General features: G+C 37.6%; 1 protein-coding gene across 2 annotated transcripts in view; it reads right to left on the reverse strand.

Moving 5' to 3' along the window:
* Positions 1–2,737: 2,737 nt before the first annotated feature.
* Positions 2,738–21,371, reverse strand: part of LAMA2 (laminin subunit alpha 2) — a 289,789-nt gene continuing 271,155 nt past the window's right edge. For both annotated transcript variants that reach the window (XM_039381758.1, XM_039381756.1), the window contains 9 exons: positions 20,206–20,382; positions 19,193–19,406; positions 14,471–14,583; positions 12,841–13,030; positions 10,337–10,492; positions 6,767–6,920; positions 6,281–6,411; positions 5,445–5,667; positions 2,738–2,996 (listed from right to left, as the gene is read on the reverse strand). In XM_039381758.1, the coding sequence (XP_039237692.1) occupies positions 2,839–2,996; positions 5,445–5,667; positions 6,281–6,411; positions 6,767–6,920; positions 10,337–10,492; positions 12,841–13,030; positions 14,471–14,583; positions 19,193–19,406; positions 20,206–20,382 (1,516 nt within the window). In that variant the 3' untranslated portion in view covers positions 2,738–2,838. The remainder of the gene's footprint in view (positions 2,997–5,444; positions 5,668–6,280; positions 6,412–6,766; positions 6,921–10,336; positions 10,493–12,840; positions 13,031–14,470; positions 14,584–19,192; positions 19,407–20,205; positions 20,383–21,371) is intronic.

Raw genomic sequence — 21,371 nt, forward strand, 5'->3', positions numbered from 1 at the left:
ATTCCCAGATGCTGTGCTGAATCTTCAATGCAGAAAGCTTTACTAACAGTACTTGCTGCATCCACTCACTGATCTGCAAAAACAAATTAGTCAGGTTTTTCTCTTTTAGCTTGGCTGTTTGCTGAAGTAGCTGTTGTTTCAGCCTACTGAGTGTATTTCCTTTAGCAGAGGACAGCAGATGGTTGATTATTTCCACTCAAAAGTTCAAGAAATGAAATAATGTCCATTGTTTCATTGTTTTTTGCTCTGTCCCACACATTCCTGGAAGGTCATGCAAAAGAGAAATAATTCAACATAGCTAAGAAAATAAAAGCCTCTCTTTTTCTTTTTTCCCTTTCCATTTCTTTCATTCAGAAACTCCAGTAATTGTTTTGAAAGCAAAGACATATTTATGTGAAAGACCATTGCTGATGCAGCACTGAGCAGAGCAATGGCAATTTCCTGCCTCTCAGGCTGGCCACGGTATTAACTCATGCTGCTCTAGTTTCAGTTGTTCAAATTTCCCTTGTGTTTTCAAGTCCAAAAAAACCCAACCAGACAAAACAAAACCCCAAAACTTTGCAAACAAGTTTGGGTTAAAAAAGAACCAACAGGTTGAGTAGAATCTAGAGGCTAGGATAGGAAATATGCCTTGGTAGTGTAATGGGCCAAATGGCTTGGCTGTTCTGTGTGCTGTGAGAAATTCATAACAGTAACATACATCCCTGTGCAGAAAAGTCTTGGGGCTTCATTTGTTCATATTTTTCAAGACTTTTGGAAGTACTCAACTGTATTTGAAGTGTTATGGCCTACTTTTCTTGAGCTGCTCAAACTATCCTGAAATATAGGGATGAGAGTAGGTAAATACATGAGGCACAAATAATAAAATAGAAACACATTAATATTTTACCTTGTGCTTGTTAGAAGCACTACCATGTAGAAGTTAAAGACAGTATGTGTTCCATAATTAGGCTTTTTCAGAGACAAATGTATGCTTTGCTAATTGATGGCCATCAACTGTTTCTTAACATTAAGGGCCAGTTGCAACTAAAACCAGAATACTTGCTGAAGACAATTACTTCAGGGCTTCAGATGAGCTAGACAGTTTTTCTTCAGGTGTATGTGACTGATGGTACACTCCTCAAACCATTAGAGTGGCAGTGTACATATTTACTACCAACTCTTTAATGCACTTTCCCAGTATAAAGATGTCTTTTTTTCCCCCATGGCAGTTTAAAGAAACATTGTAAGCCAAAGAGGCCTTTTGTAAAATACAAAGCGCTCCTGCAGGAGTGCTCACTGTCAAACACAAATTTTGCAGCTAGCCTATGCACAAATTTTGCACTGCCTTCTTTTAGTAATGTCAGAAGTTCTGAAAATGTGTACTCAAGACCCTCCGTGGGCAGAAAAAATAATTAAAAACTGTTTTTTCTTTTAATTGCATGGTTCTGCTACCTTATTGCTAGGGTTTTTTCTTTTGTGTAGCTAGGTTTTTTTACATTCATATAGTAGCTGTTCTGCATCACAACCTTTGCAAAAGTACAGTTTAACAACTTGAAACAATCCACATTTCAATGATGATTTCATAGTCCTCTAGAACATACAAAGCACTGAAGAAAATCACTAGGATTTGACATTTTAGTGAGAATCTAGGCAGCAACTTTCATGTCTCCATCTATATTTCCACAGAGAAGTATAAATTTTACTTAAGGAAGATCATCTAGGGTGGCTTCTGCATTCAGTATTCCTCACAAACTGACAGCATCAAGCAGAAGCAGTAGAGCTGAACTTTGGAAGCTGCTTTTAAAGTGAGGATTTCATAAAGAGGTAACAGTAGAGATTAGTGGTAGGTGGTGCACTAATAATCTCTGGGATTCTCCTGCTTCACCACCATTCTGCTCCAAGTGTCCAAATTTCATCTTCATTTAAAAACTGGGTTTGTGAATTTTGGTATGTGTAACTTCCAATATCATGTGTAATTGGAGAGAGAGGCAGTATCAAACTTTATTTATTAAGGATCATTTAAAACTGTATTTTGAGGTAAGTAATAGAACCTGGTTTTATAGTACCTCCATTAGAAACTCAATCTCCCAACATCAAACAACATAGCCTCTGTTAAAATCCAGTGCTATTCAAATGATATAGCAGGGACTTAAGGTGCAACCTATTTTCTTCAATAATCCCAAATATATTGTTGTAACATTTTCCTTTCTGCATTTGGTTCCATAGTTATAGCATGACAGCAGCCATGTAGATTACACAAAGTTTTGATTTTCTCAGTGAAACTTCATGGGAAATATTATGGTCAGAAGAATTTTCTAGTAGCTCTTGGGAGTGACCAAAGCATAATTTTTTGAAGCAAAGTAATATGCTAATGAAGGACAGAGCTGTGCATGCACATAAGTGCACTGTATTTAGAATAGTAAAGGAATACAAGTTTACAGATCTACTTCACCAAAAGCATTTAGGGAGCTTTTAAGGGAGTTGGACTCAATGATCCTTATGGGTCCCATCCAATTCGAGATATTCTGTGATCCTGTGTTCCATAAAACCAGAACAACTTGCATAATACGTAGTCTCAGTCATCACAAGAATGATGAAACATTTGCATTTCAACTATAAGAAAAGAGATAAATAAAAATTATTGTTCTATTCCCTTAATGAAGGGGATGGGGAAGAAGGGGATGGGGAAGAATTCATAAATTCTTGTGAGGTATGTTGAATTAGACATTTGAATATACCACAAACACTACTCAAATACTTGCATAAAGACATTTTATTATGAATGCATTTTAGGTATAGATTTTTTTTTTAATCTGAGGTGCTTATATAAACAGACCCCTATTGGCTGAATGACAGTTAGTTTGCAGGGCACGACAGTGGCTGAACACCCTTCAGCTCCAAAGCTTTGCTGAAGTTAATCTCTTGAGGTTTTGCAGTACCCTTGGTGAGCTTCAGAAATCGAATACATCCTTTAAAACGGATATTAGTAGTCAGCCCAAACTGGGTCACACCATCTAATGGAGGGGGAAAAAAAAGGAAAAAGGAACTGTGTTAGTTTGAGTTGATACTTAATTTTGTTGTTTGAGAGTCCTGCAGGAAAACAGATGTCCCCAGCAATATATGAATGTTTTATTTGCTGTATATATTAATCAGTAAAAAAAATAAAAAGATTATGAGTAAATGTGACAAATGCTTATTTTAGACAATAATCCACTCTTGTTTTCTTTTTCTGTCTTCCCATGACAGTGGCAGAATCTGAAGACATTTAAACTGCCATTGTAAATCATGGATGCAACTTGCTAGCTATAAATGGTGTATGATGCATACGTGCTAGTTCGGCAGATATTCAAGTTTTCAAGCTATTTACCCACAGAATAACAGAGAAAAAAAAGCCAAAGTGTATGCAATTTTTGGCTCTAATGTCAGAAGAAAGCCAGTTTCTCGAGATGGACTTCAAGGGACATTTATGGACTTCTTTTGACAGTTTTCAAGCATGCTGACTTTTTTTTCTTGCTGATAGTAAAGCCAGGGATTTGAGTACATCTCTTCCACTAAAGAAGGAGGGGATAGAAGTGAGGGTGGTTGGACTGGGAAACTGGAAATATTTCTCTCAATTGCTTGAAATTCATGGCCCAACTTGTTTCTCAGTGCTCTGCTACAGGGATGCACTTCGATACATATCTATGTGACTGATAAAGTAAGAGTTGCAGAAATAACTTTACACCTGTAGAGGAAAGACTGGCCATAGCATTTTTCTGTTTCACAGATGATGAGATGGCTGAATCCATTTGTCCCTCCTTGCACAGGGAAGAGTGATACTAAGAGACGAGTAATGGTTTTTATGGGTACTCTGGCATTTATATTCTTGTCCATGCTGTGGTGCTGAAAATTTTCTCTACACAGAAAATTCTCCATCAGCTAATTCTAGCTGGTTTACAAATGTTTTGCACTGTTTATGCAGCCAGGAGAAGCCTCAAGAGAATGGAAAATACAAAAGCCTACTAATTTTGCAAAATCCCATGATACTGTGTTTCAAATTTGTGATGAAGCTGTCCAGGTATTGGGAATATTAAAACAAATCTTGGATAAGCTAGACTAGATGGAAAAAGAAGTGTGAAGTGTTTACATGTGCAGTAGGTTTATTAAATAATTTCATAACTTGCCATGTGTCTGAACTCAGGAATGTCACTTTAACATGATGTAAGAGTAGGCTTGTATGTACAGATTGCAGTGTTACTGCGATTTGTTTCTCTTGCAATATACTTCTTGACACGCAGTCCAGAATGAGTTAGTAACTCCATCTGCAATATTTCTTTAGTACTAGCTCCTATATAGAATCTTGTTTTGTTATAAAAAGGCTGCAACAAAGCTCTTTTCCCTCTGGCATAAAGTTGTTGGTCCTTATGAATAGTCATTGTGACTGAAGTACAACTCTCATATGTCATATTAAGGACATTTTTTAAAATGTTCTGGAGCTTGAGAGAGAAGGCTTTTTGGATGCACTATATCACACATCAGAATGGGGGGGAAAATACAACTTACAGAAAATAATTTAGGAATTAACTCAGAGGTGTATTGCCATTGCCCTCAGTATTCACTAGAGTAGACAGATACTGCAAACTTACTTTGCTTTTTTTGTTTGCAAGCTAGAGATAAACTTTATTATAAAAGCAACAAAACTGTACTTTGTAAACATATCAACTGCGTTTTCAGAAAGTAAACTACTGTTAGATAAACTTATTGACTGTCTATGAAGAGATGAATACTAGCATTCATTAGTGGTTTGTGGAAGATAAAGCTAGCTACAGAGGTCAGCTCAGTTCTCGATCCTCTTCAATCACCTCTGCATAAAGCAATTCTCTCAAGGGCTTCCAGAATACTGATTAGCAAATTTTGATTATTTTTTTTCCTTTAAAAACCAGCAGACCACAAGCAAAGACATTAATCAAGAAGAGATGGTGTCTTCTCACCTCTCTTTGCAAGCTGCCCTGCACATTCCTAAGTTCCTCAGGTTTATAGGCTGATTTACACACACGGTTCCCTGCCCCACCCAAGGGCATACATGCATTCTTTAGTTAAAATTTGCCATTCTTCAGTTAAATTTAAATTTGCCATATACTGTTACTATTACAACATAACTATTATGCTATTACTAAACAGAATGTTTTAAGAGGGAGGCTATGTGTGTGTGTGAGCAGCAGAAGGCAGAAAGTCTGCCTGATTCTCTGTGACAGTGCCTATTTGAAATGGGGCAGAGGTATCTGTGAGACTCCCTTGGTGTTGCAGAACTTCTTGTTCTGAAATGCAGCTGGATGCAGAAACGAGCATCCATGACAACTGATACACACTTGGCCAGTCTTACCCATCATCTTTAATATACTGGTCCTAATTGTACCTAAGCCATTACCAAAGCAGTGTTACTAGAGCATAAGTAAAGCACAAGTTCTGTGTTACATGCTCACCAGGATAACCTCCGACGAAGACAGGGTCATTAGTGTCCGCTGAGGTTGAGGCCCTGTTTGGGCTGCTATTATCCACCTGTTTGCCGTCAATAGTCAGCTCTAAATGGTGTTTGATCTTGTTTGCAATAACCTTGTGCCACTGTCCATCACACAAGCTGCCTGGTGCATCTGGCTCATAGACAGCAGAGAATCGGCCTGCACCATTGTCAACGTGAAACATCACCTGAAAAGCATGACATGGAAGTCAGCCAGTTTTCAAAATGGTTCTTAAGTTCTTTTTGTTTGGTTTTTTTTTTGTTTAAAGTCAACATGGTCTGACTGTACACACACTCTAATTTAATACCAGACTCTATGTGGATTGCTCTCCCTCTGGGATGTGTGTTATGTCACTGAGATAAACATAAGTGGAAATGAACAAAATTGCTGTATTTCCATTTTTGGGGTCTTAGTTTTAGGGTGTTTCACAGCCCCCCTCCCCCTCCCCAAGCTCTCTATAGTGACAGATTAATGGCTGTTTTCTGGACTGTGGAGTAAAAGATATAAACAAGAAACCAGTATTATTAATGACAAAGCCTTTCCTCAAAACTCCTCATATAGTCATTAATTTAAGACCTGATTATGTTGTTTGAGGAAACTCAAGTGTTACAGAATTTTTTAAAGTATCTTTTGAAAGTATTAAGAGACTATAGGTGTATGGAAAGTGACAAGTGTTGCATAAAGGAAAGCCCTGATATTGTTTGAGATGCCTTGAGATTGGGGTAGTAACTTTGCATGTAAACTACCTCTGCTGTCTAAAACCAATCTTTATAAAGAGACAAAACTGCTTTGCTACTCACTTTTCCACCTACTAATTCAATGCCAAGCCCATCCATTTTCTGGCTGCTGACTCCTAGAAGAACACCATTCATTCGTGTTGTACGGAATTCAAATTCCACAAGCAGGTCTGTTCCCACTCTGTATGCACCAACTTGGAGAGAAAAGGGAAGCACAATAAAATGAAGATAAGCATTTAATACGTTATTCCTAATAATCACACAAAGTGTGTTGTGAGTAATGTGAAGTAACTAAGCATTATTAATCCACTCCATTTCATGTGAAATCATGTAAATAACTGTTATGGTGGTTGTGCTTAGTGTGAGACCTTGCTAGAAAGTCATATAGTCTATGCTTAGGCAAGATAACCAAAAACGATCAATCACAGTTTCAAGTAGTGGTCTCATTTTGCCTCCAGCCAACAGGAGTTAGGTAGCACTGGGAGTTTTCGAAAGCAGAATCTCCTCTTTCTCTGTTCTTTGTCTATCAGTAGAATTGTTGTTCATTACCTGTTTTGGCAAAGCCTGTTCCATCAAAGTATGTTCCCTTCTCGGCAGTGACAAAGCATTTCCCAACACTGAAGCTGGAAGTTGGATTATCCAGGTCAACAGGTGATTCTGTCATTTTAAAATTCCTGATGCAGCCATCGATGCTGTAGATGATCTGCAGCCAATATTTCAAACAAAATGTATAACTGTGAAAGTAAGCCTAAAGTATGCAATCAAAAAGTACTTTTCCTCTGCTTCTCTGCTGGATTTATGGAACTGGATAAAACTTGAATTTTACATGGCTAATGCTTAATATCTGATTGTAATTGGAATCTAATCTTAGTCATACTGAGGATGAATTACATTACTTTTCAGTGATGTGATCTGAGTCACATCTATTTGGCTTAATGGAGGGGACATAAAATAATACACCGCATAATGAAACAGCAAATTACATCAGCGATGCAGGAATTTAATGGCCTATACTTTACCTTTTTAATTGACTAGGTTATGGGGTTTGCAAGTAGATGAAGATACTGGATATAGTTCTCTGGGCTGCTGGTAATTTTACTAGGGTTTTTTTTTTTCTTCCTTTAATCACTTTACTGTGGGCCTAATGTTGCATGGTAAGGAGAGGTAATGCAGATACGCAGCTACTAAAATGAACAACCCTATGTAAAGGTTGTTGACTGTACGTAGTCTGATGACCGCAATGATAAGCGCCACTCTGTTGGCCAGAGAGGCAAGTGGAGGCATGGAATGTACTTAGGTATAAGGAGGCTCCTGTGCAGGGCAGCAAACTGCAGCTCCAATTTGGCTTCTGCACTGGGCGCACATGACTGACTCCCAGTGGGTGATGTGTGCGCACTTAAAATGGTGGTGTAAGTACGCAAGATCTGCCTGGGGCAGGAGTGAGGGACTACCTAGGCTACACACTGGGCTGCCCTGGGTGTGATCAGAGCATACCAACGGGTCCTCTGGAAGCCACTGGCATCTCCTCCAGAGCTTTGTCTCCTTTTTTCCCTCCAAGGTGTGCAGAAGCTGCATTTTGGTTCTCAGATTCAGACAAGGGCTTTGATCTTTGACTTAGAATTAGAAAAGTCTATCCCTGATATCAGTGGGAGAGAGGAAAATGATAAAACATGTACTTCGAGAAAGAAAAAGAAGATATATTCATAAGCAGAGCGGTAGAAAGGAGGAAAATAAACATCTGTGTATAAAATAGAGCCTAGAAATATGAGCAAATACAGAAAGGATAGAGGTACATCTGCAGAGACAAGTCTTGACTCTGCACACTACCTCCTCTAACAGTATTCTGACTAGTAATTGAAAGAATTTCCAAGAATTTTCTTGTAAATCAAAGCTGTATGTACCATGAAATTATAGCGCTTATTACAGCTAAATATACCTGTACAAAATTTTCATGAGAACTTGAGAAATATCACTGAATAAATTCAGTTCTGAGCTGAACAATGCTTTCTGTCAGATTCTTCATAAATAGACCTTTTTGTAATTTCTAAGTGAAAGTCATCTCCAGATCAACAAGTTTTGTTATCAACAAAGGAAAATGCCAGAAAAGAAAACAAATCTTTCCATCTTCACTGCAAGAATAAATCACAGAAATGCAAGATATGTAGACAACTCAATAACGTTCTCTAGTTTAAAATTTCCCTTTGCTTATGGAAAAGCAAATCTGGTGACACATTAGCATGGTAATATAACCTCTGTTGCTGAAAGCAGAGTTTTGTGTGCTTAAAATGTGAGTTCTGCTGAATCCAAATAAGTAGGTATCAGTCTTCTGCATTGAATAGAAAGCCAACCCACCTCTGGTTATATAATCAATTAGTGTCTAAAAAGGCTAATGAATGTTTAGAAGAAAGTCTTAATTAAGATAACATATCCTTTCAACTTTGCTTCAGAGCCTTTACATGAAGTCTACAACACAACACTCTCTTAATACATCACTGAGTGTGTATTTTATTGAGAATGATTGGAAGACAAGCACTGGTTTTTACATGGTATTTGAAGTCACAGCTTCATTTAAGTCTCAAAGCACTTAAGACTATCAGAATCTGACATGACTGTTACTGCCAGACTGAGCCATTTATCTGCATGGGTTCCCTCCATTACTTCTGACAAAGAGCAATAGGTAAGGATTTAGTGTTATCTTTCTCCTTAGATTAGTATTTGTAAATTGCAGATATATTTCAAAGAGCATGATTTGATAGTACTATGAATTATGTGTTGTGGGTAATTAAGTATTGCTTTTGTTTATCAGTGTCTCAGATTTGTCTTGTTAAATCCAAATTACCAGTAGATTTGCCTCAGTTTGGGTGTTCTGCACAATTCATTATTTGCTGAGAAACATTATCTTACAAGTCAGTTTTCTTTATGAAATACAACTCTCAGATGTAGAGTGGTTACTTATACCCTTTGTTCCCTGTCCACGAGTTATTACAGGGACTTACTTAAGCAGGATCTAGGAATCCCTTTTCTGTATTTATTTTGTCCACCCAAACTGGGGGACTCTTGCCTGTTTATAGACTAGTATTTGCCATTCCGTAATCATCTTGCAGTTTCTTTGGGAGTCTGTTTTGTTTCCTTACCAGATTTGTACTTTTGCCTTCTCTTTACTGATTCTATACAACTGCCCAGGATGAACTCAGACAGAGCTGATACTCACATTCTATTTTTTGTGTTTCTGAATTGTGCTGCACTAGATGGCTAATTTGTTGTTCGCTATAATTAAATTCACTCAAGTTCAGGCTTCTGCTTTGAAAGAACCCTCTGCAGAGAGAGAAAAATAAGGCACAGAAGAGGTTTCTCTCTGATTCAGATACTGAGGTATCTGGTGAGGCTGGAAGGGCATCAAGAAAGTGAAATGACTGACATGAAGTTGTGTAGATAGATGTAGTAAATGGCTTGGGTGAGAGAGTACAGTGTTCCTAGCTAATTCTACAAAGTTTAGGCCAAACTTATATTCACTTCTCTGGGCTCTCTGTTTTTCAAGGTATCTTCCGTGTCAGGATGGAAGCTGCCCATTTGAACTGAAACAGTGATAAACTGATATATGAACATTTGATTTGGAAACAGAAAGACTACAGCAGAATTTTCATGGCCTTACTTCAAAACACATTCTCTCCTCTTTTAATAATACCAATACACAACTGATTACTACAGTAAGTAGCAGTACTATTGGGTACTTTGTCCAGGGTAATTTTGGCTTCTGCTGCTTCTTGTAGGAGGTGCTTTCACTGTTTATTAGCATTTGTTGCTAGATGAATTACAGCAACGAGAAAGGGCAAGTGGTACTCAGGAACCTAAATGCTACCTGCCCAGTGATCCAAGTGGATACAAGTGTATGGAACTTTCTGCTTTTCCAAAAGAGTAACTCTGCTATTTCTATTTGTATTTTTTGCTGCATTAACTGGATTCCAAGTGAAAGGATGTAATGTACCTCTCCTAAGGTCCATTTTATTCATATTCTTGAGCAACCTGAGGGAAAAGCAAAACAAGACAAAACTGGAAAGACACTAGTACCAATCAAAACATATTTAAGGAGTGTAAGATAACCTAAACAAATTTGCTTACCGGACCAATTCTTCTGGTTGTGTAGTTAATGGGCAATCCTCCGACATACAGCATTCCTACAACATCTAATATATCAGCTTTCTTGGGGCTAACAGTCCTGTTTGAAATACCATCTACTGTAAGGTTTCCTTCTTGCTTTGTTCGAATTACTTTTATCTAGAAAGACACACAAATGCAATACAATTACAGATAGTTTTCTGACAACAAAGCATTTCCAGATTGTAACTAGCCTTACAGTCCAAAATATGTAACAAAACAGGAGAAAGTAGTAGGAGTGGTTACAGAAGTACCATGGCAGCAACTATGAATGATATTTATGGAACAAAGCTCCTGAGCAATGTTTTGTGCAAACATTTGACTGTCTTTTAATTGCATATGGGTTAGGAGGCATCACGACGATTATTTATTAGAATTACTGAAAAGACTTGAGGTTCCTTTAAAAAGCTTCATCATGTTATAATAGGCATGGTACAATATTTTTTTTCCTGGAATTAGACAGCAGTTTTAAGGACTGAGAATAGTAAATTCTGAATGTTAATGGTACTGGTTGCAAATCTTTATTGCAGCACACATTTGCAGACAATATTGAGTTTATGATTCCACTAGCTTGGACATGCCTCAGGTCATAGTTCATGCTAGAGCAAATATAATACCAATTATGTTCTGTTGGTATTATGACTTCTGCTCAGACAAATGGGCTGTGAATTGCATGGAGGAAGTGCAGTTGCTGAAGAGCTGAGTAAATTCTACCTCAACAACCACAGGCCAATGTCTTTCCAAAGGTTTATACTGAAACCTCTACAAATCAGTATAATAATGATTCTGCATAAAAAAGGGATAAATGTATCATGCATATTAGTGGATTTCTAAAGAGCACAGTATGTGGCTCACCAGAGTAGCAAAGAGAGACAAAGAGCATTTTTTGTCTTTTCTTTAGTGTGGCTGCTTCTGTTTCAGTGTGGCAGCATATCTGTCATGCGATGGGAATGACTGAACACTGACAATGGTGGTCTGAAGGTGAGGGACTGAACTTGGTGTTTACAGGCAACTGTAAATTTGAGACGGATAACTACACCTTGGGTAGAAGAAGGATTAGGTGAGTGAGACAGGAACTGGGAACAGACACCCTTGCAGAGAACCTAAAAAGATACCAGCAGCACGATGTAGCTTCTGTAGGCCTGAAGGAAATGTTTTAACCTAAATCATTTCATATGGAGAAAAGGTTGTCATTAAGGGATTATTTTGAGGAAAAGCCCCTGCTTTCTTAGAAACAAAGACTGTGGCCTTTTCTTAAAGACATTGCCTTCCCTCCTCCCCCTCTCAAAATGGATTTTCTTGTGCTTTTGGGGAATTGTGACTTTGTCTTCATTCTCCCCTACAGAAATAGGATCTACAACAAGAGGCCCTCTCTTGTGGAGTGTCAAGTTGTATGCCCCAAAAGAACAATCCTCCTTTAAGAAATACATGCTCCAGACAGTTTTCTTAGAATAAAGAGGGCATGGCTAAAGAACAAAAACATATCTCTTCTGTATGCACAGAGGGACTAGCAAGAAGGGGCCTTGGTCTACTGCCAGTGCTCCTAGACATTATATTGCATAAAACTGACAAATTATGAATACAACTTCATTTTTCCACTTATGAAATGCCTTGGTGTAGACCAGCTGGTATCATCCAAAAGTTCATGACTAAAAATCCAGTGAAAATAAAATTCCTGGAGAACAGAGTGGGAATGAAGCAATTAAAGTGTAAGAGAAAATGCAATTAGATTTTCTCCTGATTTGGTGATGGGATGTGGATGGTGAATTTCCAAAGATCTGTACAAAATTCAGTATATCTTATAGTATATAATTTGAAAACATAGTTATATGTATTCTTTTCTTCACTGTCTTTATTGGTGCCTTCCAGCATGTTACCTAATGAATATACTATGTGTCTGTTGTCCTTGCCCACTAAATACTAAATTTCACGGTTGTGATATTATTCCTAAATGCTACAGGCATTGCATATAATGCTTCCCCTCATAGAGTCACGGGTGGAGCTGTCAAATACATCCATGTATATCATATTTATTCCATAATGAATTAATAATCCAGGGAAGGTTTACTTGCGTGCTACCTCTTTTTTTTATTTATTTTTCTTTATTCTTAGCACCATGCTTAACAATGACATTATTAATGTAGAAACAACTGGCTTTAATGATGTATTCCATCATCGTGAGCTGATACTCACCTGAGCCCTATTAGGCAGGAAAGAACATTTCCTGCAGTTCCTTACCATAAATGGGATATATTTTAAATATGTCCAGAAATATGTTCTCTGAAGGACAAATTTCTGTGTTCCAGTGAATCTGAAAACTCAAATTTTGCTAGATGATTTTTTCCCCAGAAAGTCTTAGTTTACACAAGTTTTGGCTTGTGTAAATTACATTTTGAAAATATCTTAGGGCCAAAAAAAGCTCACTCTTAGCATTACAAAGAATAACATAGCATTAGAGACTATTATACCTTGTGCCACTGGCCATCATTTATTTTGTTCGGAACCACTGTGTTGGTGTCTCCACTCCCCAGATCATAACTGAAGTAAGGCAGACCATTCTTTATCTGAACTGTAGCAAAATCAGCATGGTTGATGCGGGCCATATAAAACAGCAAGCCAGAATCAGCTGTTGTTCGGAGTTCAAATTCAATTGTAAGTCTAGAAATCAAACAAACAGGAAAACCGTAACCAAGGAAAAGATATTTGGAGTCAGGGAGTAGACAAATTCATCTGCTTTACCTTTTTGTGTTCCTCTAAAAAAACTTTACAGTTGGTGGCCAATTCTACCTGTCTGTCAGAGTTCAAGAAAAATAATTTGATTATATGCAACTTGCATTTCACACATATCTGATCCCTGACATGCGAGTGTTCATTAGTCCCTACAAAACCGCAATCTTGGCATAGAATTTCAAGATATAATTCTCAGCTGCAGCTGTAGCAGCTAGAAAAATCCCAGCACTTGTGAAATTCCAGCAGCGTTTTCCATCATCCACACAATACTCACAAAGAGGAGAGAGCTGTAGTGACAGCTGGCAAATGTTGAATTTCTAATGAGTTGTATTGCCTGAAGACAGGTTGCAAAACTTTTAAAGATGCAGAGAGAAGAGTTTACAATGAGGATATAAAATACTTATTCTAATTTCTCCCAATAGAAAATGAGGCTGTGTCTGAGCAGGTCTGCTGACCCCTCAGACAGAACAGTGATGCCGAGAACCTCCTCTACAGCAAAGAACCTGTGAAGAAATTATTTCGATTCTCTAGATGCTAAGGTTGTACTGGCAACACATCACTAACCTAGCTCAAGCTGGGCTGCGAAGTCAGTACCTGAAAATAGTTGATAATATAAATGTGAAAAATCATTGCAAGAAAATGATCAGGCCAGGATCATTCCTACTTTTCTAAAATTAGCATATGCGAAAATATGCAGTACAACAGCTTTATAGGGAAAAATAAGTGTGAGCCTCATGGATTTGTAAACTATAAGGTAACAAAAGTGCTTAGTAGTGGGACATGGCATATTTGTTAATGACCACGTGCCTTCAGAGAAAAAAATGAAGAATTAACAAGTTATAGCTTCTCAAATCAATTGAAAATAGCTGCATTTTCATACACAGTTCACAGAATTCCTTTGCATGTCAACATCTATATGTATATATTGTTATACTTTACGGGGCCGATGTCATTATGTCTGTTTACTGTGCAAGCTTGATCTTAACTATTGGAGGAAAGAGGAAAAAAGTTTTTCTTATTAAAAGAAATTATCAAGTTACTGAATAAAAAAACTTTCTTCTGAAAAAGCAATCTATGAACTCAGTTGGATGACATGGATACATTCTTCTGTTTGTTCTTCTGAAAATCTGTTTGGGATCTGTGTGTGCCCAAAGAAAGAGGTAAACTTCTGTGACAGCTACTTAGGTGGGCACTTCATTGCCTAGATTTCATGCTTTAATGCTATTTTAGGTTTGGTTAATGAAATGAATTAGTCATAGATCTTTTTCAGATTATGTCCATAATTTTGGGAGATGCTTTTGAGAGTATGAGGAGGGGCATTTTATTTTGACATTATTCCACCAAAACTCATTGCTGAAACAATCATACCTGTTTTTCACTTTGGTGTCATCAAATGCAACTGCAATATGGCTGTTCCTTGAAAGACCAAACTGCTTTCCACCTTCCAAAATGGATGGTACTATGTCGGCAGCACAGGAATCCTGCAAAATATACAGCAATCATACAAACGTCATATTTTTTTATCTGTCTCAGCTGTGTATAGGCTGCGAGTCTTCCAACTTCCAATATTCAGGACAGAATATTCTACCTAGTTGAGAGACTGGCCCTGTTATAAAGCAGTATGTCAGGAACTTGGTTTAAAAGCAGAGCTCATTAAGCCAGCTGTAAAAGCAAATAAAAGTAATATATGAATATTGCTGCTTTTACGCTTTCATCAGTGGACATTTACAAGAGTCTTAAGTGATTTCCAGGCAGCTCAGTGTACTCTTAACTCCCATGACTGAGTTTTACACAGTAGGATGCCCTCTTACAAAAATGTAGCAAGATCTAAGTTTTAAAGCTAAGCTTTGTTGGTGACCTGAAATATAGTCACCTTAAAAATAATGAGTTAAAAGTAGTTTCAGATCCTGCACCTTTCAATGAGTCCTCCATTTTACTTCTTTATATTGTTTTATAACTGTAATCTTTGTTTAATGTGCTGTTCTTTTCTGCAGTGCTGCTGAAAGGCCCCTCAAAACAATAAGGGAATCTGAATAACTGATGGATAGACATAACAACTGTTGAACTCCCTGAGCTGTCTAATGTAGACACATTACCCAAGGAATAAAGAAAGAAACCCCTCCTTGTCTGTTCCACCTCTATTAATCTTGAAGTGGTGCAACAATGCAAGGTAAAATATCTTCTGCCCACTATAATTTTCTCTTTTTAATTTCACTAGGTCTTTTACTCTAGTGGCCCTAAAGCTCTTGTATAGGGGTGCCTGGGGCAATGTGAGACCATGGTAATTACCAGCTCCTACTCATGTCTAGCTTTTGCCTCCCACTGAGAGTATTGTGAAGAAACTACTCAAAGGATCTAACGCAACACAATATCAGGACAATACCGCTGGGAAAAAAACAAACTTTGATAACTGCAAGCTCTGTTTTTAAGCACTGTGTCTGCTATCATTTTGAGTTGGTGACAGTCTCTTATTTGAGCCCTGACTCATCAGGGACCTGCAGAGCACAAGGTGCAGTCCCTTGCTTTCAAATAGTTCTTTCTGTGAAACATTTTGAAAATATCATGAGTGACTCAGGCATTGGGATTTCAGCTGCAAAGAGGAAATTTCTTTCCCTTTCTCACTCATTCAGTAATGTTGTATTTTTTGTTTTCACACATCACAAAAATCTTCACAAAAGTATAGAGCACTTCTAAAAATTAGTTTTCCATAATGAAATGAATGCTCTGGTTTGAATATGACACAGTAGAACACCATGCATTATGACAAGTACACATCAGTATACAATGAAGGGGAAAAACGGGGAAAATTCAGTAGGATCAAGTGAAATTACGAATGTGTGACATCAGTCTTCCAGTAATCATCAAATAGGGAAAAAATAATAGTCCCATAATGCAGGGTAAAGTTTTGAATTATTTTAAGCTTTGCAGGTTTATCTAGAAGTTTAACAACTATGTTAATAGTAATACTATGCATATAATACTTTCAATAACATTTGGACTTGCTAAAATTTGAAGATTTTAAAGGAAAAAAACTAAATGGAAAAAAAAAATCATTAGGGGATGTTTAAAAAACTTCCAGACTTTATTCACAAGCCTGTCTGCCTTCATTTTATCAAAGGACTGCCAGCTTTACAGCCTTCACAAGACTGTGCACTAAGTGGATCATTGGACTGTATTTAAATATCTCAGCTTTGTATTTTCAGTAATGGCCTTAATGTGTCCTGGCTGTTTAATAGTCTGTATTCCATGAGTGTGTTAAGACTGAACTCTTTAGCTGTACTTTACTTCAGTCTTGTCAGATGTCAGGGACTTGACTGGTAGGTCAAGAAACTAGGTGTGTCTGGCAGTGGAAATAGGAACAGAAAAGCCCACTGGTGGACTGTCACACATTCTCTGCATTCTCATTTGCTGTATTAGCAATTGCAAAGAAAGCAATTAGTGGAAAAAGGGAGCACTGAAGCAGTCCCCAGAGTTCATTAAATACTGTTAATAAAACAATGCAATAACGCATGAAGCAATAGTGGAAAATACCATCATGGAGTCAAATGCAGAAGTAATGCTGGCGCTCTTCATTTCACTGGCAAGTGAATCCTGAGAAGCAGTGAATAACGTGAGGCAGAAGCAGCAGTTACCCAATGTTGAGAAACATTCTGGCATCTATAGCAAGCAGGAGCAGCAGATTGGTGACAGATGTTATTTCCCAAATGTCCTACTCTTTGATCTTGTCTTGCTTTTAGTAGAGGGTAGGTTTTTTCTCATTTGGGATTAAACTGCCCTCCCCTTTTTCATGCAGAAGGACAATGGAGACAAAAAGTCCTAAAAGGACTTAAATAGAACAGATACTTTATTTAAGCCTACTATGTGCAACTATTTTTTTCTGCTGTATATTTTCCATATACAGTCCTTCTACCCTGAGATTCTGTATCATTTACTGCCATATGAGTGTTATCTCTTTACCACACTGTAGTTACTTATTTGTTGCAACATTTTCCCGAAAAATACTTTGGAGAACTTACTTACATTATATGAACGTAAACTAACCAAAACTTTGCCTTATTTAAATTACTTTCAAGTCTTCAACATACTAACACAGTTTCAATTTTTCCAAGAGAGAAGTAGAGTAATGGTGTTTTATTTAGATTTTTATTTTGAATTCCTATTTCAAATTATCATGGCTCTAGATATGTTGATATAGAAAACTCACCTAGTTACAATGGAACTAGTTTCCAATATTAATGAGAAGATCTATTCCTTCCAATTTTGCTATTTAAAAGTTAGTGCTTATAGTCTAAGAAAGTGTGCACTTGCTCTTTCATGCACTTCTGTGTTGTTTTGTTTTGTTTTGTTTATAACGCTTAATCAAGAGATACTATGTCTACATTCCTTCACTACAGTGACCATTAAACTGGACAATCCTTTTATCTTGTTGCGTGGTTCCTTATCTTTCTATGGTAGCCTTACTGTACAGTAAATTTGCTTTCAACTCCAAACAAAGCCACATTGCAACCCTTGTGCTACAACTACTCCACCTTGTGGGAACGAATCAAAACCGCTGCCCTAGAGCATTAAAAGGCCGACATTTATAACTGGAGCCTTAATAACTAAGATGGAGCTTGCCTATGTTGAACCCAAGGCTCCCATTTCCAGGCACACAGATGGCTGCATGTGATGTCGAGACTTCACTAGTGTCAGAAAAGTCCTTTTAGATAAATCTGTGCCATATGTACCTGGACAATGAAGGTGGCCATGAATCTCAAATACAAAATTAACCTTAATGATTTAGGGGTTTTGGATCAACTTTTGTACCATTTTAGAAATCCTTCCTAAGGAAAACCAGATATGAATTCTGAAAACGAGAGTGTTAACTGGGAGTTACTGTGGTAATGAATTCAGGTTACTTTGTCTCTCACTTGTGGACTTACAGCCTCATTGAAAATCACAACTGTTTTTGTTTGGGTTTTTTTTGGCGTCCTTCATGCAATTAATTGATAATATTAATCTCTAAGTCACGCAAAAAACCCCAATATAAACAAATTTGGTATTCTGTAATGTTGTGTCAGTGAGGAGGTGTGAAACGGGAACAAAGATTTAACTTGACCCAAAATGGTTAAAAGATTTTCTGAAGCCAATCTGTGAGAAATTTTCAAAATTACTGACTCCTTTGTATTTGCTATATATTAAATATTATAGCTGTTAACTTCTCAAAACTGTGTTATTATAATAGTGTAAATTCTGATAGTGTAAACAGGCTCCTAACTTGGGCATGTGCAGTTTTTTTCACACTTTTTGGAAACCTCACTCATACTTAACTAGAGCCTGCATAAACCTGTGGGTTGTATGCAGGTTTAACAACATGCAAAGGCTTTTCCCACCAATAATATCTTCCAGTGTATATATTATTCAGTTTAATATTCAGATATCTAAGCATATATTTTCTGGACAGTAAAATGTTGTATCAACTTGCAAAACTACTACACTTGTGACAGAAGAAATTTCTTCCTTCAATTTTGTTGTATAAGGCTGCTTGTTATTATCTAGCTATTTAAGATTACTGATAACAACAGCTGTCCTCAATTTAGTAGTGAGTGGAATTTCATATTGTAAGTCTCCTGAATAAAGTTATAAAATAGCAGTGGAGGAGTTGCCATATCAAACAGATCTCCTGGTTTACCTTTTTCTTCATCCTGTCACTAACATGGCTGTTATTATGTGCATCAGAGAACAGCACGAAAAATCATAATGACACAGATTTCCCATAGGAAAATTCCCCTTTCAACCCCAAGCAGATATTGGTTGGGTTACATCCTGAGGTGTAAGGGTTTATGGCTAAGCATGCAAGCCAAAGAGAATTCTAATGCTATATCATTCTTTAAATTGCTGTCATGATAATACAAGCAAATGAGATCAACCAATTTTCCATTATCCACAGGTTTTACTGACCTGCAACAAGATGTTGCCTTTACAGTATCATGTTGAATTGTTACTATTTTTGTGACAAAGTGTTCCATTATTCTTTATGGCTCACCCTTCAATTTTGCTCAGAAAAACAAACTTTTAAAACTTTACCTGACTGAAGTGACCTACACTTACAGGGGCTGAAGATAGAGGTGGTGTTGGAGGAGGAGAAGCAGAAGGAATCCTTGGCCCTTCTTTCTCCCCATTAGTGTCTGGTTCAGGTTGGATGATGACTGTTGCACGAGCTGGTTTATCTTCATCCTCAGGTGGCCTAACCTCTGGTTCTAGAGTGGGACATCGGCCAATATCTGCATTTTCGAAGGACGTGGGTTGAGCAAAGTCCATGGGGCTGAGAACACACAAAGAAATTGATGTCTGTTATTACTTTTTCTGCCTTTTTACTACCAATTTATAAAGAATAGTTATTTGCTGTAGTGTAATTTCACTGCACAGGACACAAAAGCCAGGATTCATCCCACCCTGTAAAGGTAGGTACAGGTACAGAAACAGAACACTTAAATTAGAGGCAATCATAGCGCTGGCTTTCCTTCCCATAGTCAGTGCAGAGAGACAGGCATCCTCCTTGTCAAGCTTTACCAGCCCAGGTACTTTCAATCACATTGCGGAGAAGTCCTCTCTGATATACAGTGATGGAGTGTGGGCTGATGAGATCCTAATTTAGGTACTTCAGATTTTTGAAAGAAAGATTTACACTGGAACTTTCTACAGAGGTTTTACTTTATTCACCATTCCCTTTCTTTGTACCTAAATGTTCCTTCCAGATTACTGCACTTTCCACAAAGCAAATTGATTCCCATGGTGCTTCTTAGAATTTGTATACTCTTGGAGGTGAACCTTACTTAAAATAAAGTGTTATAGTACATCATAAATATCTATCACGGATGCACATCTTACTGCAGTGTTACTGTTGAATTTCTCTGATTTTATAGAAAAATAGACAGTTGGTTTGTCTGTAAAACAGTTTAGCCTTTGGAGAGTATATTGTAGACAGAAAAAAGGAAGGGCGTTAAAAGAAAACAGATCATATCCTAGGATTTGCTGCTAGTATGATTCCTTGCAACAATGAACTTTCTTCTGGCCGCCAAGACCTCCTTAACTGCACGTTTGTTGGTATCAGTGAGACTTACGTGGCATTAATGACAAGATTCCATATACAGCCCGCAAATGGTGGTATGTTTCTGAGAGGTGCAGTCTGAAACTGAGAAGCAGTACCGCCCACAAAGAGTTTCTTAACAGAGATGGGCTGGTCTGAAGGCAACCTCTGAGTCTGGACTTTGTCTTCATCAACTTGAACAGTGAACATCCTGTGAAAAAGATTTGAAAACAAAGAAACAGATATTTTACTTTGGGTATTGCTTGCATTGAAATTACCCCTTTGTAGGCCCCATTTACTCCTACACTGGCTGTAACACTGAGCAACTCAAACTATGTAATTAGCAGCTCATATTAAATGCGTATTAACCACTAGAGGGTTTTCAGCTACTGCTGTGCTTCCTTACTAGTTGTCTGACAAAGCTTGGCAAAATTGTTTTGTGGAGGGGTGACAATACCAGACTGTAGTTGTATAGGAAGAAGTGTTTGTGGTGTGGCAACATTGACACAGTAAGGGCCAAGCCTGCTGTACTGTGATGGTAGATATAATCATCTAGAACTCAGCAGCATGGGAATAGCACAGGGTCACATTTTGTTTGGACTCCCTATTTACCAGTTTGTACAAGTTATCTTCTTGCTGGGACACAAGCACTGCTACAGTCTGCTCTGATTGCAGGATTAACCAAGCTTTTTCTGGGAAAGACGGCAGAGTAGGAAAACTGCTGATTGTCCACCATGTACTGATACAGGTGCTATAATTCATTCCCATGAGTAATTCACATGGCACAAGTCAAAGACAATGCACTCCTATGGAAGATACTGTTAAGGTTGAACAGAGGAAGGTAGAAGCCTCTGAAGCAGAGCACCACTGGCTGATCAATCAGTTTCTGGCAAATAACCTCACTTTTGTCAACTGCAAAATTATATTGAACTACCGTGTTCTTCCTTAACTATAATTACAAATGTTAGCAACTGAATAGCGAAAATATATAATCATATATTTAATAAAATAAAGCTTGAGTTTGTGATGAGTGGGGGAAGGGTTAATCTTAATTTATATCTTTTCACATCCATTTCAGGTTACAGAAACTGCAGAGTTCAGACAACTGGTTTTATAACAAAGCTTCTTTGAAAATGCAGAGATTTTGTCTGAACAAGCATCATCACTGGATAGCATTGTACAACAATTGTGCCTTGATGT

This window comes from Pipra filicauda, unplaced genomic scaffold (assembly GCF_003945595.2).
Source record: "Pipra filicauda isolate LSUMZ 115617 unplaced genomic scaffold, ASM394559v2 scaffold23_size5868930_pilon, whole genome shotgun sequence".
NCBI lineage: Eukaryota > Metazoa > Chordata > Aves > Passeriformes > Pipridae > Pipra > Pipra filicauda.